General features: G+C 35.7%; 1 protein-coding gene across 2 annotated transcripts in view; it reads left to right on the top strand.

Moving 5' to 3' along the window:
- The window catches only part of Ulk4 (unc-51 like kinase 4), a 496824-nt gene that overhangs the window by 127758 nt on the left and 347801 nt on the right, over nt 1-21265 (top strand). For both annotated transcript variants that reach the window (XM_040290054.2, XM_013361299.4), the window contains one exon: nt 13325-13452. In XM_040290054.2, coding sequence (XP_040145988.2) covers nt 13325-13452 — 128 coding nt within the window. The remainder of the gene's footprint in view (nt 1-13324; nt 13453-21265) is intronic.

A 21265-nucleotide genomic window follows, 5' to 3' on the forward strand; every position in this document is an offset into this window, starting at 1 on the left:
TGAGAAATGGCATATCTCAGGAAAGGCGAGGAAATAAAGGGAAAAGCCAAAATGAAGACAGTTTTATAAAGGAACACAAAAGAATGACACTGTAATACTTGTGAATTGAGGATGGAGTATCCTTTTTTTGGTGGTGGTGGGGGGTAACCAGGGATTGAACCCAAGATTGCTTAACCACTAAGCCACATCACAGTCCTTTTTGTTTTTATTTTGTGACAGGGTGTTGCTAAGTTTCTTAGGTCTCACTAAGTTACTGAGACTGGTCTTGGACTTGGAATCCTCTTGCCTCAGCCTCCTGAGCTGCTGGGATTACAGGTGTGCATCACAGTGCCCAGATTAGGTGGAGTCTCTTATCCAAAACGCTAGAGACCAGAAATAGATTTTAAACTGCTTGAATTTTGAAATATTTGCATATATGCATAATGAGAATCATTGGGAATGAGGCCCAAGTCTAAACATCACATTCATTGATCTTCCACCTCTGAAAGTAATTAAAGTCTGAAAGTAATTATATACAATATTTTGATTATGTCAGCTCCCATGAAGTCAGGTGTGAAATTTTACACTTGTAGCCCCATGTCAGAGTGCAAAAACTTTTTGATTTGGGAGTATTTCAGATTTTCGGATTAGCAATATCCAACCTATAATAAAATATTAGGAATAGAAGAAGAAAAGCTCAAATTAAGGGAGAAAATTAGAAACATTAAAGTGAGTTTTAGAGAAGAAAGTGAATATCCCTGAGGCTGGGGATATAGCTAAGTTGCAAGAGTGTTTGCTTAGCATGCATAAGGCCCTGGGTTCAACCCCTAGTACCACCCTCCCAAAAAAATAAAAAAATCCAACATATAAAGAAATCTAAAAGAAATGGAACAAGTATTGAAATCCATAATCGATTAAGTATTTTCCTGAAGTAAAAAGAAAATTATTCTCTAATAGCAACACTAAGATGTTCTCGAGAAAAGCCTTTTAGACTTCGAAGCAAAAGGACCAAGCCACACGGAAAAGAAAAAAAAAAAAATTATACTGTCATCAGACTTTTCTACAGCAATACTTGATGCCAGAATTCAGTGGAAAAGGTATTTAAGATGGCTAAGTAAAAAAGATGTGAGTCAAGGATCTTACATTCAATCATTTTATGTCTTGTCTTAGCTTTTTCATTTCTGTGACTAAAAGACCTGACCAGAACAATTATAGAGGAGGAAGAGTTTATTTCAGGGCCCCCAGTATGAGAGGTCTCAGTCCATAAACAACTGGCTCCATTCCTCAGGCCTCCAAGGATGCAGAACAACAAGATAGGAGATCATGATAGAGAGAAGGAAGTAGCTCACGTCATGATGGGAAAGCGGAGATCTCTACTTCCAGATACAAGATATTTATACAAGAGACATCCTCAGTGACTCACATCCTCTAGCCACATCCCACTTGCCTTCAATTACCACTTGGTCCTGTCAGGTGAATAATTCACTGATCGGGTTAAGGCTTTCACAAACCAAACATTTCTTTGAGCCTTCATATATTGTCTCGCATATGAGCTTTTGGGGGTCACCTCCTATCCAAACCATAACATGTCTTATGTTGCAGAGATTACAGACAGATATGTATGAATGAGAGATCAGTTCCTCTGAGCTCTTCCTGAGGAATCAACCAGAAAATGAGCTTCAGATAACCAAGAAATATTTGAAAAAGCTATGACCTGCAGTGATCTATATGTTAACACATACAAGAAGGGGGAAAACATGAAAATTACAACAAACTAGTAAATTGCTTTGTAAATAAATCATTGGTGTGGCTTTAAAAAATGCAAGATTTTATCTCACAACTGAGTACCACACTCTCGATGTTAGAAAATAACATGTAAAACTCTTGGAACTCGGCTCTTTATTTTAGCTGATTGAACTTAAAAAAAAAAAAAAAAAAAAAAAAAACGTGTAAACTACATGGATACATTTTTTTCCTTTAAGGCATGTGACCTTGTAACTTCATAGCTGAATAATCAGTAATGCATACTTTAGACTTGATGTGCTTTGGAGGTCACTTCAAGACTTCAGTATTAATATTTAAAATGATTGTATTTAACAGGTGAATTTGTTGATACACATTGGTGAGATAGCTTCCTTGTAGTGTTATTGACATTGGCTGGTAACTCTATTGCTTTTTAAATTTTTTCTTTGCTTATTAATTTTGACACTAGCTATTGTCCATTTTAATTTTAGCAGTCTAGTTTTGGCTACATAGCACAACAATGATTAATAAGTGTGAAGTCATGATCTCTATATTATTTGGAAATACCATGGAAGATCACCAGGAGATTTCATGCATGTAAAATTATTCTGTGAAAAATTTGTATGTTAAATATACTCTGTTTTTTTTCCTTGCAAAATTACTAATCATTCACACTTAATGGTTGCTAATCAAGCATTTGCAATATGGAAATTATGCATCTTAATCAGATTGAGCTTAAAACATGATATTTTTAGTCTACATTAATATGCATTCTCTAAAAGACATTTTACTTGGGTAAACTCCTTTAAGGAAAGCATTATCAGAAACAGTGTCAGATTTAATCAATGTGTTTTTCCATTTCTAACATTATTAAATTGCAAAATAGTGTCTGTATAGCTATCTACATAATTTCTCATTGTTTTTTCTTGAGGCTATTATCAGTGGATGGCCAGGCTATATTTCTTTATTTTTAGCTGACAGAGGGTTGAAGAACATCAGTTTTACCTCTTGAAATTTGCAGGAAATAATTTTGAAGAATTCTTCCTCATTGCTAGTTTAATAATTCTATCTTTATGAGATATATAAGAGGAATATTTTACTATTTTGTTTAATTTTGATTAATTTTTTTGTTGATGAATATTTCATATATTTTGGACAAATTCCTAACATTTTGAATGGCTTACCATATCGTCTGTAGTTAGAATAGATGCCTATTCTGAAATCACCAGTGAGCACCACTCACTCCTGGTGGTGAATGTTGGACATATACTTGTGCTGTGCTTTGAGTTATAGAACTCAACAGCTTCTACTGTGGTCAAGCAGTGGTAGTGGTCTAAGTTTTACTATTCTCACTGTATGTAATATTTAGGTATGTTGAGCTGTATGACAAGGTGAATTTAAATCAAAGTTGGATGCAGAGTGGATTGCAAACTGTAGTGACCCGAGGCCATTTTTTGGTTCTCTAAAGGTAGTGTTGATTATTTATCTTTGACACTAAGTCTTAGCCTGCAGCCTGTAATCTTCCTTCCTCAAATGTTGTAAGAGGAATACTGTTCTAGAAGTATGGTGCCTGTTCTGAAGATTAAATATGGAGCTCTGGTCAATTAGTTGTAGAGGGTCAAAGTCATTACTTTTTATTCAGTTTTTTTTAATGACTAAATGAGAATTTGTTTAGGGTAGAAGGCATTTTGTGTTATGTTTAAAATTGTACTGCATTATCTTAAGTTATTCAGAGTTGTGTTATAAATTTTGTGTCATTCTTTTACTTCTGATATTTTAATTTTTTTTGTTGACTCCAAATCATAAGCATGTCATTAATTATGCAAGATTTAGTAATGGCTGAGTAATACTTCACTAATAAAAATATAATAGACATCATCATCACTTATTATCTGACCTTTCTGTGTTTTAAAATCTATTGCTATATGAAAATTTTTTGTACCTGGAAAATTTTCCTTTTTATATGCTTATGTTTCATTTAGTTATTGCTATGTTATCAAACCACTGAAAAATGTAGTAGCTTAGACAAGAATAGTGAGTTGTTCATGATTCTGTAACATGTGCAGTGCTGTGTTAGCTGAGGTGATACTGGAGAACTTTCCTCATGACTCATTCATGACAGACAAGTTGGTGCTAGTTGTTCAGTGGAAATTCCCTTGAAGTTTAGGGGTGGGGGTTGTGTGCCTTCTGTATGGACCTCCACAGGCTGGGCTTCCTGATAGCATGGTGGCTGGGTTCTAAAATAAAGTATTCCAGGAAAACCAGGTGCAGCTTCATGACCCTTTCAGGCCTATCTGTGGTGTCATGCAGCACCACTTCTACTATTTCCTTTCCCCCTTCCTTCCCTTTGAGATATATCATTCTTTTTTTTTTTTTTTTTAAGTGAAGAACACTAATCTGGGTATTAGATAGATGATGTATTAGTTACAATTAATACTTAACAAATCACCAATTTTATTTTTACATGGTAAAATTGTTTTCTGTTTTTGTTTCTTATAACAATACTACTCTGAGCATTTTTTAACATAAAACTCACTTGTCATCACTTTGTCAGCATTTCTTCAGATACAATAGCTATGTTAGAACAAAATAACATTTGTAAGGCCTTTGAGAAATAACAAGTTCTTTCCTGCTAGCTATCAGAAGGAATAAGCATCTAGTGTACTGCCAGCTGTGTTTAAGATTTATTCATTTACCGGGGATCCTGCAGCACTAACTGCCACCCACTTTCATCTTTGCTATTGTGCTTTGCATAAAGCAGATTCTTATTCTAACTTTGCATTTCCCTGACTACTAGTGAGGACAACCATATTTTTGTTAGGTTTAAATCAATCTCTGTTACATGTATTGAAGCATTATCCTTTAAATACATTGTTTTTCAATTATTCATTTCTAGTGTATAAAAATATACCAGGTCTTCCTAAACTCATTTGTTTTTCGAGGTTAGAGTTATAAGTTTTTTGCTTGGTTGTGTCACTTGGTGATTTTATTTCAGTGTCCATGATTTTTTTTTTTAATTGGTTAAAGTTGTTGATACATAAAGATACTGATTCTTGCAATAACTTTTAAGTATTTCAGGTCTTTTCCCAATGCATCTATTCATTTTGACAGATACATAGTGTCATAATGTTGCTCCCCTCCTTATGTAAATTTTAACAACCTATTTGGAATCTTTGTACTTTAAGAACTATAATAAGAGTATCATTTAATGACATCTTTTATTTTAATTTTTAAAATTCTTAAATACACTTGCATTTCTTTTTTTTGTATTTTGTCTTTTTCCATAATAGTAATGTACTTCTTGCAGTTTTATGCTTTATGGAATTTTTTAGAATCTGGATGGACAAAAGCCTTCAGTCACTGTATCCAGCCTGGATATTTTCTTCACTTTATTTTAAAGTTGAGGAAACCAGATCAGAGATTATTTTGCCAAGAAAGGTGGCCTTCATATATAGGTTTTCTTGACACTGGATCTCAAGTTCTTTAACAACATCTTATGTTACCATTCCATTTATTCAAGGGCTTCATTATCACTCAATAAGAATCTAGTGTTCTTTGTCCTGCATTTCTCTTTTTAGCTTTTCCCTTGTGTGTTTTTTTGGTGCTATTAATCAATTTTTCTTTAAATCTAGAATGTTTAAAAAATGTTTATTTTAATATAAAACTGAGTAAGATCACATATATTTGGTGTGCATTAAACATTTTTAAAAGAAGCTAAAACACTTGTGATTTTGAAACTGGAGCTTTGAGATGAAGATTGATTTTCTGTGCTAGCAGACAAGAATAGTTTTCCTGCTTCTGCTGGCAGGTGAGCTCTGCATAAGGTGCAGTTCTCAATGGTGGGCTGTGCCCTCTGCTGTTGCAGCAGACACTAGCAGTTCACCATCAATTTCTTCTTCCTGGGTTCTTGTTCTGTGAATTTGGAGAATGAACTCCACACACCAGGATGAGTGAGTGTAATGGAAGGATCTATTGAAGAACATGAACAGAACTCTCTGTCCCCAAGAGTGCTAGAGTAGGGGTTTATATATCACATGGTTCACTGTTATTGGTCCACATTTATGCTAATTAGGGTTTGAAATCATACTCACAGTATTGGTTATCCCTGAAGCCCATTCAGGTTTGCTTTACTTTCATTTTATCCCTGCTTGGGGAAGGAGGAGGTTGAAATCATTGAATTGTACATGCTCAGTGGGGTGTCTGTAGTTGTAGCATTGTGTTGAGTGAGCTTGTGTAGTGGGCATCCCCACTGTGTGCAAGCTGGGCTGCAGTGGCATGATGGGGTCAGCTTGCCCCAGCCTACCTCAGTGCTGGCCCACTGTGCTTCAGGACCACTACACCTGCATAGCAGATTCCACACCACCACAGGCTGCGCTCCATCCCACCCTGGCTGCCACCCCACTGCTCTGCCACCCCACTGCTCTGCCACTCCCCTACCACTTTTTGGCAAGGACCATTAGGCTAGCTGTGTTGCTTGGCAGCCAGACAGCCATGTCAATTTTATTTTCTTTGCACTTGTTCATTTTCTTAGTTTCTTGCTATTATACTAGTCTTCTGTTGTATTCCTTTGTGAAGGAGGTTTAAATAGATCTCCTTTTTTCATCGTCTTGAGTCTCTTTTAGTTCCTTATCAGTTTGGATAAGGAGTGTAGAATTTTGGATAGCTTTAAAGTAAGGAATAGTGAACTTTCTGCAAAGTGCCATCTAAATAGACCATTTGTGTTCATTAATGTAAGTTAAGTACTTACAAGGTATTCCCTCATTCTTCTTGAGATAAAAGATAGAATTAGAAAAAATCAGGCAGCTGATAACAAGTGGTGGTGCAGATGTAAAGCTCTCATTTTGGTGGAGAGTAAATTGAGACTCTCTGAAGGTAGCAGTTCTACCCAGAGAAGTGGATGTGTGTGTTCATAAGAAGACATGTACAAAAATGTCCATATGGCTTCCCTAATAATAGTACCCACTCTAACTCAAATGTCCATGAGTAGAGTGGATACAGAAATATTTACATCTTCACACAATGGCATAGAGAGTCAGCTTTTACTTCTTTCCATCAAACCCAGGCAATCGTTATTTTTTTCATTCTTTTGTTATATCTTTGCTCTCTCCTCTTTTTTCTTTATAAATTCAGCGAGTTATTTTTTTGATGTTTTTCAGAGAGCCACCATTTTTAATTATTTTCCTTTTGTTGTATTTTCTACCTTAATAGTTCTGTGTGCATCTTTCCTATTTCATTCCTTTTGTCTCAGTTTGGATATTTTGTTTCAGCTTTTTATGTTGGGCATTTAGTTTAGGTATTTTTTTCTTTGATTTTCCCTTATATATCTATTTATACATTGTATAACTAATGCTTTTTTTTGTATCCCATAGATTCCGATATGTACTATTTTTACTATGTTCTGCAATTTTGTCTCCCCTCTCCCTCACTTTTTAAGGTCACTTAACAATTTTAAAACTTTTCAGATAAAACTTTTGGGTCCTTGATGTGTTTATTAATTTCATTTTTTATATTCTCAAAAATGATTTTTAATGGATTTAATTAAGGTTTTCTTTGTGATCAATTTAAAGGAACATTTCATGATTAGTTAAGAAAAAGGTTTATTTCCTTATTATGTTTCTGAGGAAAACATGTACATACACACAGATGGGTATGTTCATCCTGTTCTTCCAATGTGCTTTATAAATCATTGCTCATACAGCCTGTGCATACATGTTGGGGGTAGTGTGGAGGTATGTGTTTATTTTTTAGTCTGGTTGTAGGCTCCTTGGAGGTGTACTATATCTTGTTTTCTGTTATCTTAAAGACCATTATAGTTCTTAGGTATGCATTGTCACATCTGTTTTTTTAAAAAATATTTTTCAAATTTGTTGGACACAATACCTTTATTTTATTTCTTCATTTTTATGTGATGCTGAGGATCGAACCCAGCACCTCGCATGTACTAGGCGAGTGCTCTACCACTGAGCCATAACCCCAGCCCTGTTACGTCTGTTTTTGAATTAAAATATGGCATTTTCCCTCTCTGATTTTAAAAAAAGGTTTATTTCATATTACTTGAGCATGAATTTTGATGTATACTCCTATCAACCAATCTATTGTTTATATTCTTTAGGCCTTCTATATCCTGTGTATTTTTGTTCTTTTTGGTAGGCTTGGACTTAGGGGTGTGATTAAGATTGTTACTTATCACATTTGTGTAGTTTTTACTTTAGAAAGGGGGGTTGCTGGACTACTTAAGGTACACCATTCACTACTGCATTCATTGCTGTAATAAGTTTGTTAATAGTGGCCTTTGGCATTATACAGTGTTCTTTGTTTTGTGTACCATGTTTTTGTCTAATTCTGTCTTATATATCAAGAAGAATGATGGAATACCTTGTATATCAGAAATGTCTGTCCTGTTTTTGCTTGAATTGGTCTGATATATGTATATATTAGTAAAATTTTGTATTGCTTTAGAAATGTACATACTAAGTGCAATTCACTGGGTTTTATTTTGTTTTTGAGTTCAGAAGAGTAACACCTTCAAGGCATGGTGGCACATGTTTGTAATTCCAGCAGCTTGGGAAGCTGAGGCAGGAGGATCAAATGTTTAAAAACCAGCCTCAGCAATTTAGTGAGGCCCTAAGGAACTTAACAAGACCCTGTCTCAAAAAAAAAGTGGAGGGGGCTGGGGATGTGGCTAAATGGTTAACCCCGAGGTTCAATCCGCAGTATAAACAAATGAACCAAAAAAACCTACATAGACTCTCTTCAGCACCAGAGAGGGGTATAGAATAATTCTCTCATCTCAAAGAATGATCTTGTGCAGCTCCTTTTTTAGTAAACCTTTCCCATTCCAATTTTGGCAATTACTGATGACCTGTCTACCTTAGTTTTTTTTTTTTTTTTTTTTTCTTCGGCTCCTTTTAGTTACATGATAATAGGATTCATTTTGACATAATTATAAAAGCATGGAATGTAATTGTTTATTCCCCCTTCCTTTTCCCTCATCCCTCCCCCTGTTTTCTTCCCTTATTCTACTGTTCTTCCTGCTGTTTAATTAGTGTTTTGTGTATGTATATGATGGTATGATGGTGAGATTCACTGGGGTGGATTCATATAGGAAAGTTAGGTCAGATTCATTCCACTCTTTCCCAGTTTCATCCCTCCTACCTTACAGATTTACTTTCTCCACTTTTTTTCTACTTAACATTACACACTTGAATCTCATTTGTGCTTTTTTTATAGAGTAAAAATTATTGCTTAGTAGTATTTCATTATGTGGATGTATCACATACTCACAAAGGACATGTGTATTGCATTCAGGTTGTGACTACCATGAATAATGTGGCTATTAATGTTTGTGTACAAGTATGTTTTTGTAAACATAAATTTTCATTGCATTAGAATAAACACATATCGGTATATGTTTTAATATTAGTTTTTAAATGGCTGAATTATTTTCCAGAATGTTGTACCATTTTTCCACTCCCATTAACAATGTAGAAAAATTTTAATTGTTCCATACAGTCATAATTTTTCACTTTGGTCATTCTAATGAATGTATACTGGTATCTCATTGTGATCTTAATTTGCATTACTATAATGATCATGATATTAAGCATATTGAGCATCTTTTCAAAAGGTAGTTGACATCCTTGCTGAAATATCTGTTGAAATATTTTGTGCATTTTAAACTTCTTAATGCTGAATTTTGAGAGTTCTTCATACAAGTATTTTCTGTTCATATGTATCTTACAGTGATTTCATAGAGGAAGTTTAATTTTAATTGTCAATTATTTCTTTTATGGACTGTGATTTGGATTTCATATCTAAGAACTCTTCCTAATTAAAGATTATAAACATTTTTTTTCCTTTAAGAGTTCGTAGTTTTACATTTTGCTTGATTATACAGTCTGTTTTGGGTTAATTTTTGCATAGATGGTTTAAAGTTTAGTTAATTTGAAGTTAATTTTTTTTCCCATGTGAATATCAAGTTCAGCATTTTTTATTGAAAAGAATATCCTTTCTTCAAAACTGCCTTTGTACTTTTGTCATAAACTATTTGATTTTATTTCTAAACTGTCTTGTTTCCTTGGACTATATGGCTATCATTTTGTGAGTACCACATTGTTGGATTACTGTAGTTTTTGGTCAGAAAATCATTGTGATTTTTTTTCTCATCTGAATTGTTTGATCAATTCTAATTCCTTTTTCTTTATATATTTTAAAGTTAGCTGGTCTGTATGTATAAAATATCCTCCTGTCATTTTGATTAAAATTGCATTAATTTTTTAGGTCAATTTTGGGAGAAGTGCTGTCTTTAACTTAGATCGTTTGTCCTTAAATCTTTATCAGTCTTTTATATTTATGCAATTTTCAGTGTAAAGAATCTATTTTTGGCCTGGTGTGTGGCGCATGCTATAATACCAGCAGCGCGAGAGGCTGAGGCAGGAGGATCATGAATTCAAAGCCAGCTTCAGCAAAAAAATGTGGTGCTAAGCAACTCGGTGAGACCCTGTCTCTAAATAAAATACAAAATAGGGCTGGGGATGTGGCTCAGTGATCAAGTGCCCCTGAGTTCAATCCTTAGTATATTTCTCCCCCCCTAAAAAAGAATCTATTTTTGTTAGGTTTAAACCAGTTTGTTGTTGTAGCTATTGAAAGATGTTATTTTACAAACACTGTTTTCCAATTACTCATTCCTAATATACAGAAATATACCAGGTCTCGCTAATCCGACTTGTTGGGGATTTTTTTTTTTTTTTTGTGTATTCCTTGGGGATTTTCTACAGTCATATCTGTTAACATTTCTTCCATTCCAATTCCAATTCCAATGTCTTTTAAATATTCTTTTTCCTTGTTGCATTGGCTATAGGTTTCAGTAAAATATGGAATCATGGGTGAGGAGAGTGGACATCATTGCTTAATTCCCAGTTCCTAGAAGTATTCAGTGAAATGTGTTATTAGCTGTAGAGTTTTTCTAGATGTCTGTTTTCAGATTGAGGATGGTCCCTTCTATTCCTAGTTTGCTGTGAAAATTTTCAAAAAATTGTAAATAGTTGAATTTTATCAAATACTTTTTCATTATCAGTTGGTTATCATGTAAATTTTCTCTTTATATCTGTCATGTAATGTTTTACATTGGTTTTTCAAATGTTGAATTGGTCTTGGATTTCTGGGATATACCCCACTTGGTCATAATGACTTCCGATTTATTGCTGGATTCAACTTGCTTGTATTTTGTTGAAGAATTTTTGCACTTGTTTTTCCCTCTCTATGCAATTAACTTCTTTTTAAAAATATGTTTTAGTTGTAGATGGACACAATACCTTTGTTTATTTTTAAATGTGGTGCTGGGAATTGAACCCAGTGCCTCATGTATGCTTAGGCAAGTGCTGTACCACTGAGCTACCACCCCAGCTCACATTAACTTCCTTTTCTTATGTAATCAATTTACTTGGATGTCTCTCATGTCTATAAGTGCTTCTTTAATGATGTTTCCTTAAGATTGATAATACAGTTTACCTGGGCTTCATCATGGTTATTTTTTTTAAAATTTTGGATGCGTGGTAACTTATATCATTTTTAATGCTCTAACCAAAATACCTCAGGCTGGATGATGAATGAACAACAGAAAATTGTTGCTTACAGTTCTGGAGGCTAGGAAGTCCAAGATCAATGAGCCAGCAGATATGGTGTGTAGTAAGAATGTATTCCTCAACAATGCCATCTTGTACATGTCCTCTCATGGTCAAAAGGGCAGACAAGGTCCCTGGCACCTCTTTTATGGGGGTACTGGACCCTTTTGTGAGGGTACAGTCCACAAGACCTTATCACCTTCCTACAGTCCCAATACTTACAGAGTCATGGTGAAAATTTCAACCTTGAAATTTTGTGGGAGGAGAAAAACATTCAGACCACAGCAGATAGAGCCAGCTTTTCATCAGCTGAAATCTTTAGATTCTCAATTATTTTTGTCTTTCCATGAAATAGCCATTTATGAATGTTGCCTGCAGTGTTTTTTAAATGTGTTAATGTGATTCTATGTAGAAAAAAATTAGAGGTTCTAATTTTCAAGGGATTAGTTTTGTAGTTTCTTTTATTTTTTAGGTTCACTATTGATATTTATGACAAGAAAATTATCCCTTTACTAATTTTTTTTTTACTAATGAACCAAAGCACATTCACTAGTTTTATGTGGTTCTTTATTTATTGCATTTTATTTCCATATGGAATTTAACATTCCCTTTTCTCACATCTCTCACACTTTTTCTCTTTAAATAAACTGTTTATGAACATGTTCTCCACTCCAATAGATTTATGAATCTTTCTTTCTGCCTTTTTACCTCTTGTACCACACCCTTTCTTTTTAAAATTAGAGCATTATATATAGCAGTTGGATTCATTTTGGAAAACATCATACATGTAAGGAATTTTTCAATCCCTGTTTTCTTCCCTCTCCCTCCCCATAGTCTCCTCCTTCTCTGCTAATCTTCCTTTTGCTCTTTTTAAAAAATTTGTCTTTTATTGGTATTTTCTAAATATACAGAAAGAGTGAAATTCCCTGTGGCATATTTATATATGCATATAATGTGAGTTTGTTAAAATTTGTTAAACTTATCCCATATTTCCTCTCGTTTCCTGTCTCCTCTGTCCTTCTCAGTCTCCTCCTGCTCCACTAATCAATCTTCGCTATATCTTTGATATCTGAACTAGGAAAGGCCTGAGGTTTCTGATTTTTTTGTTTTTAGTTTTGTTTGGTACTGGGAATTGTACCCAGAAGTACTTTACTACATCCCAAACCCTTTTTATTTCTATTTTTTTTTTATGTTAAAAAGGGGTCTAAGTTGTTATTTAAAAACACATTTATGATTGTAAATTTTTCCCACATGGCAATAGAATATTCAGTGTAAAGGCACCAAGGTATGGCAGGAAAACAAAAAATTGAGCTCCCTGAGTCTTCCGTAAGCACACAGTATTTATATCTCTGGCTTCTTCTATTTATTGACAGTGTGTGTGTGTATGTGTGTGTGTGTGTGTGTGTGTGTGTGTGTGTGTGTGTATGTGTGTGTGTTATATTTGTGTATCAATGTACACATGAAATAATAATACAGTTTCCTGTTAAGAGGGCAAGTAGCACTCTCAATAGCTATTCTACTATCTGTTGTGTCTTAAGAAATGTTCATTTTGTGTTTAAGATCTCAGATGTGGACTAGAGATATAATCTCTGCATGTGCGGGTTTGCTCAGATTGACATCTGAATGCAGATGTGACTGCCACACGTTGAGTTGTGTGGTTAACGAGTCAAGAGGTGGGCTTTGTTACTCAGCTGGTCTAGATTCAAATCCAGCTCTGAATTTGGGTATGTTGCTTACCTCTTCAAGATTATTTTTTCTTTATCAAACAGGGATACTACTGTCAATTTTTATGGCAAAACTTTAGGATTAAATGAGAGGATACATATCAAACTTAGTAGGAAGTCTAGAACAAATTAAATGTAAAACAGTATCTGATCCTTTATTTCTTGCTGTCTATTATAATCTATTTACTCTGGGAATTGAGACCATCCTGGATTTTTCACATTTTCTCAAAAAGGTTTTTAAAATGTCTTCCACAGGATTTTGTCTCCACAATTATCCGTCTACTTGACAGCCCCTCAACTTCCATTAGAGCCAAAGCCTTCCTGGTGCTTTTGTATATTGTGATGCATAATCGTGAGATGTTGCTGCTCAGCTGCCAAGCAAGGTATGATCTTCTCGGGTGGTTTCATCAATGACTTCAATTTAGTTCACGTTTTATTAGTAGTTTTATATGCGTTTTACAGGATATTTCTTGGCCTTTATGCATCTGGTATTGAAAACTTTTTTTCTAAAAATTTCCAAGAGTTTAATATATGTCTTACAAGCTCAGCTTAGAAACACAAAGAACCTGAGAAGATTCTAAATCTGAAGCGGGGTGTGAAAGTACCTGGGGTACTCTATCTAGATCTGAGCCCACTCTGAGGCAGGGTGTTAGAGTTGTTCCTTTGTACCTTAGGATTTTTAGAACCAAAGGTTTGCTTTTTTTTTTTTTTTTGGTTATTGTGAGATTCTGGAATGAGTAGCTGTGAAGGCTCCAGAGGAGCAGCCTTGTGAAGTGGAAGAAAGCTGGGTGGGAGTTCAAGGACTTACTCTGGGCTGGGGCTTGTTTTTTTTTTTTTTTCCCTCTCTGCATTTCAATTCCTTCGTATAAAAGAAAGAAAGAACCCTGTGTGTCCCTCAAGTTCCCTTCAAGCTCTGATGCTTTATGATTAACTTTGAATAATCTGGTCCATGCTCTGTTGAAACCCAGAGGTTCCCTGAAAATCTGGTTTAATGTTCACTTCTTCATCTAGGTTTTTACTTGTTTTGGAATAAGAAGAAAGAGTGCAATGCTGAGATTGATCTGAATTAGGAATTCATACAGTTCTTTTTTATTTTTCCCCCTTTCCTGTAAATATCCAGAGAATTCACAGTTAGGCTTTGTGGACAAAATGGAAAAATTGTGACTGTTATGTTGATATTTATATAACAAGGCAAATTCCCACATGTCTTTTAATTGACAGAAGAAAAATAATGATTGAGAATGTTAAAATTTTTTTCTTTTTGTAATACAGTTCTATTAATGAAAAAAAATCTTTTTTTAGGGGAGATAACATTTAGCTTAACTGGTAGTCAAAGTGTCCACATCATGAAGTCACTTTCAGCTGTTCATCTGTTAGTGATGATCTTTGGTGTGAGCTTTGGCTAATCTTTGAGAATGTCTTTTCACACAGATAAGTGCTGACAAATACTAATATCAATTCATGACTATGGCTATAATTGAATATACTCTTCACATGGAAGGTTTTTTCCTTATTATGTGATTTTCTCTTGTTTACCTTCTAGCATTCATTATATTATAGTTGATCACGTCTAATTCAAGGGTATTTAGAAGCGCCTAATAAGATTTCTTTGTTTTTCATCTCTGGGGGTTTACTACTTATATCCTTCTTTATTTTCTGCTTATTGTCTTTAAAATCGATGTTTTGAATATTTTGTTTTAGATTGGAAGGTGAATCCTGTTCTTGTTAGACCATAATAGTTGGAAGTGTGGAGGTCACTTGTGTTCATTACACAAGTAATGCCTTTGATCTTTCTTTATGTCTACCATCATTTTCTACCAGATGAACTAAGTTTCTCAACTTGTGTTCTTAGGTCATTTCTCATTCTCAGTCTGGTTTCTGTAGAGCAGCAGAAGTATCTACACACCATGACTCATCTACCCTGCTCAGACTCTTCTGGTACTACCCAGACATAATAAAATAGTAGCCAGGCTTCTCATCAGGACCCACTCTGCCCGGCCTCATCCAGTTCCTGCTCATCTCTTAGCCCTTGTTTTGTAGTCTTTTTGCTCATTTGCTTCCAGTAAGCGGGTTTTCTTTTTACTCTTTTAAAATTTTTTTTTTTAAAATTTGTTTTAATTAGTTATACATGAGAGTAGAATGCTCTTCTTACTCTTTGAATACACTAAGCCTGTTGTACTGCTTTTAAGTCTTTCCCCAATTGCATTCCCAGTGGCTGTGATCTCTTCCCCCCTAGTGTTTGCTTGGCTAGCTGCCTTGGGTTATTCAGGTCTGTCTTCAGAGAGCCATTCAGATCACTCTATCTAAAACATTTCCTGCAACCCTAACTGTAAAGACTGTTTAACTGGGAGGAATAAAACCATTCAGATGTTCAGTGTCTGAGGACTCATGGCACATCCAGTCCTCCCAGGAAACTGCTGTGACTTCTGTGTCTCTCTGGATGAATATTTAGAAAACTTTACAAGTGACAGGAAACAGATGGCCTGAAGGCACATCCTGACTGACTCCATGTTGATTCTCTGGAGCAACAGAGCCAGCAGGGAAAGTGTGGAGAGCGGATCTCACAGGTGAGACGAGGTGGGCTGCATTCTTCCTGCACTGTGTGGCAGAGATGACATGCCTCTTCTTGGGTCTCTGAAGGTGGATATTGACCTTGGAGCTTCTGCAGGGTCCTAAATGCAGATGCTTTGTGTGTGATGATTGGGGTCTGTAGTCCTATTCCTATCCCAGAAGTGTCCAGGACATTTGGAGTAGGGCTGAAAGAATAGGCGGGGCCAGCCTGCCCCAGACTGGGAGGCTCTGGGAAGATGACCTTACCTGCTTCCCTTTCCTCACCTGCATTGGCTCACCTGTCCTCAACTGGTACTGAATAGGGGAAAAATTAGTAGGTCAAGGTTTGCTCCAGGCAGTTTTGCAAGAGGTAGTTCTTGAAGAAAGAACAGGAAGACCAGGCAGCTCTTACTGTGGCAGAACTAATGAAAGAGACAGAAAAGAATTGTAACAATTAATGAAAACACTATGGGGAGGCAGGTTTTTTGGAAAATCAACAAAAGAACTGAGAGACAATGGTCTCTGCTGGGGATGTCATTGCGGCTTTGAAAGTCCATATGAAAGAACACGTTGAACTGTATTGAGCCAATGACAAAGACATGGAAAATCCATGTGAAAACAATAAGGAAGATGGCGTGTGGGTCCAGGAGGCCTCACACTCGAAGCGCCAGGAATTCCAGGAGGAGAGGAACAGATGGCGGATGATTTCTAATCAAGGTAGTTTTAGCAGTCATCTTTGGGTTCAACTTTCTGTCTTCTGTGTGTGAATGAGAGTAAAGAAGTTAAAAACGCATAAAACAACAATGGCAGAGGGAAAGATGACTAAAAGTGGATGAGTGTTGTTTCCGTGTAACTTTGCATTTTGGATGCTGGAAAGCTGATGGATAAATCTTTGCTCATTTAGGGGAAGGAGAATGCTAAAATATCTTATTCTCTGCAAGGGATGAGGACAATATTAGACATGATTACTACCTGATAATATTCTGGAATGGTAATGAGATGGGATTACCAGGTACTTTGAAAGCGTGAGTGAGAAATTGCTATGGAGATTTGAGCCATAGCTCTCCTCCTACACAGAGCATCTAGGAGACTTCTCCTCTCCCACTGTAGCAGGGCTCTTGAGAGGTGTTCTGCATAGTGTGGCTAAGAGGGGATGAGGAGCTTGTGGAAGAGCAGATGACAATATGAAAGTAAACTTACTCTGGGAGGGCCTTAGCTACCTTCCCATTCAAACTCGGACTGCTTGCAGCTTGACTTACCTACTGTTGTCCAGAGTTTGGAGCATCATCTTGGGGAAGCACTTGGGGTTCTGATAAAAGCCCCACAATGGCTGACATTTGAGTGTTCCCTACTACAGCCAGTGGAATTTTGTCCTACACTGGAGGCCATCTGTCATAAGCCCTATTTCTATGTACAAACTTCCAGCCACACTTCAGTGTCATTAAAAAAAAAAAAATCACCAGATATTTGAGGGAGACCTGTGACATGGAGCACAGAAACCCAAAGTAAATAGAAAAGGATTGGACAGGAATAGACAAGAGTCCATGAACAGCCAGTTAATGGAAAAAGGAAAGCAGATGACCCTTAAACTTATGAGTAAATGCTAAATCTGCTTCATTTTAATTGAAATGCCCATTGTTAAAACTACACTAAGATACCATTTATCACTTAATGCATTGGCAGTATTTGACAATGTATTCTCTTGGCAAGGCTCTGGAAACTGGCACTCTTTTACACTGCCAGTGTAAAAGATGCACAATAGTATAACTATTCTGAAGAAGAATTTAGAAATATTAGTTGAATATCCCTTATCTGAAATTCTTGGGACGAGAAGCACTTTTTTCGGGGGAGGATTTTTGCATATACATAATGAGATACCTTGGGGATAGGACCCAAGTCTGAACATGAAATTCATTTGTTTCCTGTGCATTTTATACATGTTGACTGAAGGTAATTTTATACAGTATTGTTAGTGTGCCTGTATTTTGGCTGTGACCAGGCACATGAGTCAAGTGTGGCAAGATAACTATTTCCCTTGTAGTATCATGTCAGTGCTCAAAAAAATTGTAGATTTTGGAGCATTTCAGACTTTGGATTTCTAGAGTAGGGATGCTTGACCTCAACAAAGGAAAATAAAAAACGTATTTATTTGCCTTTTAACCTAGCTGTCTTGCTTCTAGGAGACTGCATGAGAAGTGAAATGACACAGCACAGGGCTAAACTACCCAAGCATCCAGTACCAGGAATCTCGCTGTGGAACTGTGGTGTTCTCCATGTTAGTTTTCTATTTTTTGTTGAAACAAATTGCCATAATCTCAGTGACTTTAGATAATCCCTATTTAACTCATGGTTTTATGGGGTAGGAGGGTGGGTACTCTGTTACTGCTGACCTCCCAGGCTTGAAGTCATAGAAGTTGGCTGGTGCTGTGATTCTCATCTGAGGCTCCGTGTTCCCTTCAAAGTTCACTAGTGATTGGTAGAATTAATTTCTTTCAACTATAGGACTCAAGTCTTCTAGATTAGAAGTTCACAATGTAGCTGTTAGCTTTCTTCCTGGCAAGATCACTTCTCATGCCCTGAATTCCCTTCATGGTTCAAGCATTTTTTGTCCAGTTCTGCCACCCATCAGAGGAAATGACCTGCTTTCAAAAGTCTCACCTGATTAGATTAGGCTGACCCAGATGTTCTCCGTATCTCAAGGTTAACTGAACTGGAACTTCACACCCTTCCAACTCTTTTCTCAGTAGTACCTGCATTACTGTTTGGTTGAGTAGCTAGGAGTAGAATTCTTGGAGAAGGACCATCTTTAGAAATCTGTAAATCCAATCCCCATAATGGAGGGTATACAGCTGTGAAAAGGAACAGAGAATATCCATAACCATAGTCATCTCCAAGATATATTACCCCTCCCCCAACCAAAAAAAGCAAGGTGCATAGCAGCATTTAGCATACTACGTGTTATCTAGGAAAAGGGGTGAAAACAGGAATAATAGGTACATTTGCTAACATTTTCAAATAGGAAAAAACAGTAGGGTAAATAAAAAAAAAATGAGCAACAATGGTAAATTAGTAGGTGGGAAGAGAATAGGGAGGCAGGGCCAGGGATGAGCTATACATCTCTGAATGTATCTGTTTTATGGTCCAAATTTAATAAACATATACATGTTTTATATAATTAAAGATAAAAATAGAGCAATTTCTAAAAATCAAAAACAATGTATATATCAAGTTTGTGGTATAATTCCCCAGAGAATATATATTTAAGCTGCCTTTAAATCACAGTGTTATCAGTATATTTCTTTTTATTGTAGTTATATATGGTAATTCGGTTCATTTGGACAAAACCAAATATGGAAGGAATTTGATTTTAAACACCATCCCTCCTTTTCTCCTCTCCTCCATCCCCCTCTTCTCCTTCCTCTGATCTTCCTTTCACTCCTTTATTTTTTTTTAAATATATTTTTAGTTGTAAATGGGCACAATATTTTTATTTTTTATGTGGTGCTGAGAATCAAACCCAGGACCTCACATGTGTGAACCAGTGCTCTACCACTGAGCCACAACCCCAGCCCTCACTCCTTTCTTTTTGATTGGTACTTTCTGTATATACATAAAGGTGAAATTTCCTTTACTACTCATATAACATGATTTTGTTAAATTCATTTCTATTTCTTCCCCTTTCCCATCTTTCATCCCTCCCTGTCATTCTCCACCTTCTGCTCTGTGAACTGTCTCTGTGTATTTGTAATTTGATCCCCTCCCCCACTGTCTTTTTTCCCTTATTTTGCTCTGGCTTCTACCTTCAATCCTTGATTTTTCGGAGTCTAGCTTATTTCACTAAGCATGGTGTTCTCCATTTCCACCTATTTACCAGCAAGTGTCATTGTATTCTTTTCAGCTGAGTAGAACTCCGTTGTATACATATGCCACATTTTCTTGATTCATTCATTTGTTCACAAGTATCCGATTCCATAATTTGCTATTGTGAATTGTGTTACTATAAACATTGAAGTGTCTGTGTTGTATAGATGATTTTAGTTCTTTTAGATAAATATCAGGGAGTGGGATACCTGGGTCATGTGGTGGTTCCATGACTAATCTTTTGGGGAGTCTCCATACAATCTTCCAGAGTGATTGTATTAATTTGCAGTCCCACCAACAATGTATGAACATACCTTTTCCCTCACATTCTCACCATCATTTATTATTTGTGTTGTTGATAATTGCCATTCTACTGGAGCAAGAAGAAATCTTGTAAAGTTTTGATTTGTGTTTTCTGATTGTTAAAAGATGTTCAACTTTAAAAAATATATTTGTTGACCCTTTTGTGTTTCTGCTTTTGAGAATTGTCTGTTTAGTTCTTTTGCCCATTTATTTGATTTTTTTTTTGTGTGTTGAATGTTTTGAATTCTTAATATATTCTGGATATTAATCCCCTTTGAGGAGCAGCTGGTAAAGATTTTCCTCTCATTCTATAGGTTTTCTTTACTATTTCCTTTGCTGAGTAGAAGCTTCTTAAATTTGATGTCATCCCATTTATTTATTGGTTTTATTTCTTGAGCTTTAGCGTTCTTGTTAAGGAAGCCAGTGCCTGAACTTACATGATGGAGTGTCGACCCTATATTTTTATTTTTCTTTGTCTGGATAATAAACCATTATGTATATACACCATATTTTCCTTATCCATTCATCTGTTTGTGGGCACTTAGGCTAATTCCGTATTTTAGTTGTTGTGAGTAGTGCCATAGTAAACGTTTAGTTTTTTGAGTAACCTCCATGGTTTTCTCCATAATAAGTTGAAGTGTAGAGAATTGCTTTTTCTCCATATGCTCACCTATGTCGATTATTTTTTAAAATAATAGACATTCTAATTGGGAGTGAAACCCATTGTAATTTGGATTTGCATTTAGCTGATGGCTAATGTGAACATTTTAAAATATCAGTTATTTGCTTTTCTTTTGAGAAGTGTATTCAGATTATATATTCATTTTTCATTGAATTTCTTTTTTCTTTTTGTACTGGTGATTGAAACCAGGAGTGCTTTATCACTAAGCTGCATCTTCAGTCCTTTTTATTTTTTGAGATAGGATCCAGGTAAGTAGCTGAGAGTTTTAATAAATTGCTGAGGTTAGACTTGTGCTCCTCTTGCATCATTAGGATTATAAGTATATGCCATCATGCCCAGCTTGGATTACTTTTTCTTTAAGTTTTTGAATTCTTTATATATTCTGGCATTAACCTTCTGGCAAGTATCTTCTCCCATTATGTAGATTTTCTTTTCATTCTGTTTCCTTTGCTATGCAAGAACTATTTAGTTTAATGTAGTCCCTGTTTGTCAGTTTTTCCTTTTGCTTCCTGTGCTTTTGGGGCCCAATTAAGAAAATAATTGCCTATACTAATAAGTTGAAGTATATCCCCTGTGTTTTCTTCTAGTAGTTTTGGAATTTCAGGTCTTGTATTAAGGTAATGCATGATAATGAAGGTAATGTGTTCTCCTTATAGTTTTTGTTTTAAAGTCTATTTTATCTGACATAGGTATAGCTATTCCTGCTCAGGATTCCATTTGCTTGGAATTTGTATTTTCATTCTTGCAGTCTGTGTGTGTCTTTATTGGTGAAGCAAGTTTCTTGTAGGGAACATATTGTT

This window comes from Ictidomys tridecemlineatus, chromosome 2 (assembly GCF_052094955.1).
Source record: "Ictidomys tridecemlineatus isolate mIctTri1 chromosome 2, mIctTri1.hap1, whole genome shotgun sequence".
Taxonomy (NCBI): Eukaryota; Metazoa; Chordata; class Mammalia; order Rodentia; family Sciuridae; genus Ictidomys; species Ictidomys tridecemlineatus.